We start from the raw sequence: 6,000 nt of genomic DNA on the forward strand, positions 1-6,000 counted from the left end.
AGCCTCAGCAAAATCTTCAACGACTACAAGTTTCAGGGAATTAGCTCCCAAAGGGTCTTAGTGGACAAGGAACTTCTTCCAAAAATGTTCAATGCCAATGACATCCATAAGTTCAAGCCTACCAACAACCCTTATTATCATTTAAGAGCTTTTGAGGCTATAATGAATATTAAGGCTATTTACAGGAAGGTCTTCCCTTCAATATCCTAACTATCTTTTGAAATCGTTTGTCAACAATGGTTTTTCTCCCTAGAAAAGGATAAGACCTCCTCTTAGAAATATATTACAAACGCTTTCATCGATAGATACAAGTGCACGCAACATCCAAGTTAAAACTAACCATAGGGAGCTTGAGATGTTAAAACAAAATGAAAACAAAGGATTTACTTCCTTCTTCAACAAGTCGAGGAAAATTTTTGCTAAGATGGTAGAAGTTCCTACTAAAAAGGAACCCCTGAGGATGTTCATCAAGAACCTTCAAGACACAATAGTAGAAAAAGTGTTATTTATAACTGGCGAAATTGACTTTTTGTAACTGGCATTGTTGGTTGCGAATGCCACAGTTACAACTAGTGAAAATTATTCGTAACCGGCTCATGTTAGTTACAAATAATGTATTATTCGTAACTGGCATAACCCAACGCCAATTACAAAAAGTCTATTTTCCAAGTAAGAAATCACACTATTTGTAACCGGGCGTAACTTAATGCCGGTTACAATAAGGGTATATTCATAACTAGCATAACCCAACGCCAGTTACAAAAGTCTATTTTCCAAGTAAAACAGTACACTATTTGTAACTGGCATTAAGTTACGTCGGTTACAATAAGGGTATTACTAATAACTGGCAAATCATAACGCCGGTTACGAATATATTTTTTATTTTTTTAAAAAAAAATACTATTAGTAACTAGAACTATATTACGCCTGTTACTAATAAATATATATATATATATATATTAAAATATTTGATTCGAATACAAAAATGGTAGTAGACCCTACCAAATGACCCATCGTCAAATGAGTTATAACCTGTTACAATTCAACCAACAAAACACGTACTACGAATACTTCCATACAATACAAAGACTCTAAATAGTTCGGCACATCTCGAATTATTCATCCATAACCATACAATACAAAAAAATTAATTATACTTTAATTTCCAAAAAACAATTAAACTTGAATTATAAAAGCATTGATTTATAATTTGGAAATGTAATAACAATAACCAATAGGCTAAATATAATTAAAGTAGATATATAAAAATGTGTTATATCATTTTATTAAGCTAAATGCGATAAATCATAACATTGAATAATAAGATAACTAGTCTTTCAACAAAAAATTAAGCCTAAAAAACTTAGCCCATTGTTCTCGAATCTCATCCAATTCTACATTGTTGTAGGCTGCAAATCTTGCCAAATACTCCTGAAAAAAAAAAACGTGTATATATATTATACTTTATAAAAATAAAACATCAACCAAAACTCGTAATATATCTCACCACTAACCTCTTTCAAATTACCCTTGCAATTGCTATGGAAATATACTATCTCATACATATATCTCATCACATAATAAGCACATTCGGTACCACCACATTGTTGAGCACACTAATTCAAATGAACATAGTACAATTATTTAATATATTGAATAATACTTTCATTACTAATAGAACGAAAAAGCAAAAATTATATGCTTACCTTCATTCTTATGTGTAGTAATTGTGGCTTACTCGATTTGAAAGCATTTCCTTAAGGTGAGACCTATATACATTGTAAGGTCTAAAAAAAAATCATAAAAATCATTAGATTAAACGAATGAAAAATAAATTTTAATCACATGCATGTGAATACGTAGTACTAGGAATGTTGTGTACTAACATCTTCATTACTTTGGACAACTCTGAGTTTCGAGCGTTCGGAGGTGATTGAATAACATAATCAAATTCATACACAAGACTTATACGCAAATCAATCACATAGAGTACCCAATGATTCCTACATTTCAATAAACTTGTTTGTATTATTCACATAATTAAAATAATAAAATTATGAAAAAGTAAAGATTTCAAGGATCAGTAGTACATACGCTTCCATATATGGAGCCAAAATGAATTTGCATTGTGCATCCTTTTTCCTTAATTCAGTAAGAAAAGCATTTTTCAAATACATTTGGACTTCAAGGAAATCTTTCTTGATTTCAGCTGCAGAAATTTTTTGGGGGCACAAGAATTTGACTTTAGTCTTCTGAAATAATGAGATATGCTCTTCAATTAAGTACCTGCATTTTACAGAAAAAAATAAATAATTAATATAATAAATGGATCTAATAAATTATATTTCATAGTAAAACAAATTCAAATAACATAAATGAATGTTAGTATTTACAATATGTAGACATGGATTAATGAAATATTAGCCCATGCTCCTCGTAGTAATTCAGAGACATCATTACTAGTAACATAAATTTGTGTGTCTTCCTTTTGATAAAACAATGGAGCCTTCAATGGAATTGTCGTAGTATCATAATCTCCACTTCCTGAAGTCATGCAATAATACAACATAGAACACTGTTCACCAAGACTCTCAAAAATATTTTTCGGAATAGTTATGCCTTTGCCTTTAATAGTTGAATACTCTGAGTTGATAGGTCCGCAACTATCAACTTTCTCTTTGGTTTGCACCAATTCATTATCCGTCTTTTTGCCAAAGTCATAACCTTCAAGAAAAGATAAATATTAATATAATTAAGTTACAGATATCTTAGATCATTACATAGCATATCAATGAATTACCTCATCAGTAAAGAAGACTAAATCTGCCTGTCACCCAAAAAAATAACCTTTCGCCTAACCCAACTTGGTGTTACCGTCAATCAGTCTCTTCTGGGAGACTTAGGTGACAATAACCACTGTAAACATGGTCAACACTAACTCTATAGATGTCACGGTGCATTTTCTTGTTATGAATCACTCCACTAGGACAAGTAACTGCCGTTCTATCGGCCACAGTCACTGAGTTCCCACTGAACTCATCAACTAAAGCAAGACGACATTTAGTTGGGACCTACATAATTGATTATATCGTAGAAACATGAAAGCATAATCTACAGTTAACAACTAATAAGTATGAGAAATAAAAGTAGGTAAGATTCTTTGTACAAAAACTGATTTTTTTGTTAAATTGACCTCTGGCAAATGGGTTTTGGGAGGAACATATGGGTCAGGCAGGGGGGAAGGGGGCAGGGGTACTTAATGGACAACCTCCGCAAAATTCACATTATGATGTATTTGCTGCATATATATATCACAAAGCAAGAGGAACAAATGAAGAAAATCAACACATTTTCAAGGATATCAGTATTTCACATATATTTCGCCTATATAAAATCAAAACCCATGTGTTTATATGTTGGTATGTGAATACAAAGATATTTCAGCCAAAACTCACACTCAAACAGCCCATATCAATTAGTGAAAATATCTCCAATTTAAACTTTGAAATCAAAGTAACACAGTACAATCTCCTATTGTCACAAACCAGATATGTAACAGGCCAATTTACATCTACATTGATAGACAAAAAGAGATTATTAATTGTCACTCATATGATCAGAATTTTTGATCATCTAGAGAGCACGTCTAACATACACCTGGCTAATATCATACCAAGCTTAAAATAAATTATTTTGGGAAAACAAAAAAAGTTAGGTCTATTTTCGATAGAATAGTTGATAGAACAATTACCACCAGTACACCACAACTTGCAACAGACTGCAACTTACAGGTTTGAACTTTGAACTAAGGAAAAAGAGAATCTAAGCTGGCTAATATCATGCCAAACTTAAAATACCCTCATCATGAAATGACAGACCAGCATAACATGGAAAAATACAGAGTATAAATATTGCATGGAAAAAAACAACCCATTTCCCAGCTTATTCTACAGCATTAAAGTGATGATTCTCTTTAGTTACACTATCCTTTAGGCTTTAATTAAAAAAGTATGAACAAAACAACACCAAAATGATACTTGCACAACATTCACATACACAATTATGTATAATATAAAGCTAATATGATCTAAAATGAACAAAACAACACCAGAGGATGTGCTTGAGGTCAGACAGAAGAGAGAGGGGGATACTACAGGGGTGGAGGTCCTGCTTAAGTGGAAAGAGCTCCCTGATTTTGAAGCAACTTGGGAATACTATGTAATAGAACGATTCAACGAGGTCAATGGCTCCAAGGAACCAAGTCAGCCACCCCTTTTGGTATATAGCAGGCGCGCAAAATAGAGACAACAAGGGTCAATTGTGAGAAGCTGCCTTTAATCATAGATGTTGTGGTTTTCCATTTTAGTTAATCATTGTCACATGTATTATCTAAGTCTTGAGTATAAGTAGTGTAATTTAGCTGTTGGTGAGATTATCCAGAAATTAGAGAAAACACATCAGAGACTTGTAGCCTAAAGCTACTGTGAGATTCATAACCTCAAGTTATGCTTATCCCTTTTGTAATTCAACCATCAGTAAATTAAATACTCAAGCTTTCAGCCTTAATTTTCTTATTTACAATTAATTTACAATTCCAGTAAATTAATCCATTACAAACTCGGTTCCCTCATTTCCACCTCCTACAACAAATTCCAGTAACAAAAGGTATGTTAGCATGTAAACCTATCTCCAAAATATATCAATCAACCATAGGATTAGTCTTAAAGATAGGTCAGCATGTAAACCTATCTCCAAAATATATCAATCACACAGATACGCTACAACCTGTGCCATTTCATTCAAGATCATCAAGTGCACACAAGAGGTCACTAAGATGACTTAAATGGCAATATAATAACCTTAGAAAAAAAAGCCACACGGAGCACATCTATATCAAATTTGGCTAAATAGCATCATTCCAGCAAGAACCCGAACAAGGGCACATATATTAAAGCTTTGGCACATATGATGGCAAAAGGTGTCATACTAAAGATCAGCATATAAATGTACTTTGAGAATGAGTGAAATCATATATCATTTTTCTGTTTTAACACATGTCAAGTTAAATTCTCACAGATATGAATGAAAAAGCTTATATACAAAATTAAGAAGCTTAGATACAATCCATTGTATGAACAACAAAAGGTCAATACTAACTTTTATCTTCAATAAATACATCAAATAGCAAGAAAAAGAATACCACTCCAACATCAAATTCTACAAACAATACCAACCAACTCCACAAACCTAAAATTAAGAAGACTAAACAACGCTGAACAAACTATCCATCTTAACTCAGTTCTGAATTCAGTTATGAAAGTCAGCTTTGAATTGCGTTCTGATTTTCAGTTCTTAATTCAATTCGGATTTTCAGTTCTGAATTCAAGTCAGATTTTCAGCTCTGAATTCAGGTCTGATTTTCAGCTCTGAATTCAGATCTAATTTTCAACTCTGAATTCAGGTCTGATTTTCAGCTCTGAATTCAGGTCTGATTTTCAGTTCTGAATTCAGTTTTGGAAGTCGGCTCTAAATTCAATTCTGAATTCAGTTCTGAAATTCGGCTTTGAATTCAGTTCTGATTATCAATTCTGCATTCTGTTCAGAAATTTGACTTTGAATTGAGTTCTGATTATCAATTCTGCATTCATCTCATGTGATAATAATTAAGAGTTCAATCTCAGTCAAATGAAGATTTACCTCTAACAAGCGAGGACTTAGCTCCGTTAGATTGGTTGAGGAAGATGAGGAAGGTTGAGCATCATTTACTTGCAAATCATTAGCAGTAATGTGTGGTATGAAAGCAGAAAGATAAGAATTTACAGCTGCTGCAATGCCTTCCTTTAATTTTTCTTCAAATTCCCGAGTTAAGTTCTCTTTAAATTCATCTAGTTCTTGTAATGAGCAACCACTTTTAGACATGTTTTTACCTTATACCGGGCCAAATGCTTTTCTATAGCCGATACCAATCCCACATCCACCAAGTCCTTTCACAAATCCACG

General features: G+C 32.8%; 1 protein-coding gene across 1 annotated transcript; it reads right to left on the reverse strand.

Moving 5' to 3' along the window:
• Positions 1-1,261: 1,261 nt before the first annotated feature.
• LOC110689976 lies at positions 1,262-5,757 on the reverse strand. The gene is made up of 7 exons (XM_021866790.1): positions 5,698-5,757; positions 2,394-2,724; positions 2,095-2,286; positions 1,887-2,003; positions 1,707-1,787; positions 1,515-1,616; positions 1,262-1,431 (listed from the first exon to the last, which is right to left on the reverse strand). Exons 2-5 carry the CDS (start codon positions 2,567-2,569, stop codon positions 1,715-1,717), a joined length of 558 nt encoding a protein of 185 aa, XP_021722482.1. The 5' UTR covers positions 2,570-2,724; positions 5,698-5,757; the 3' UTR covers positions 1,262-1,431; positions 1,515-1,616; positions 1,707-1,714.
• Between the last annotated feature and the right edge of the window lie 243 nt (positions 5,758-6,000).

The sequence above is a fragment of the Chenopodium quinoa genome, unplaced genomic scaffold (assembly GCF_001683475.1).
Source record: "Chenopodium quinoa cultivar QQ74 unplaced genomic scaffold, ASM168347v1, whole genome shotgun sequence".
Taxonomy (NCBI): Eukaryota; Viridiplantae; Streptophyta; class Magnoliopsida; order Caryophyllales; family Amaranthaceae; genus Chenopodium; species Chenopodium quinoa.

What these genes read in the sequence shown, in the direction of transcription:
- LOC110689976 (XM_021866790.1), bottom strand. Translation starts at nt 2,569, where the DNA reads ATGTTGTATTATTGCATGACTTCAGGAAGTGGAGATTATGATACTACG. An exon ending in TTAATCCATGTCTACATATT is followed by an intron (nt 2,287 to 2,393) that starts GTAAATACTAAC and finishes TGTAAAATGCAG; the next exon opens with GTACTTAATTGAAGAGCATA. An exon ending in TTGTCCAAAGTAATGAAGAT is followed by an intron (nt 1,788 to 1,886) that starts GTTAGTACACAA and finishes ATTTTTTTTTAG; the next exon opens with ACCTTACAATGTATATAGGT.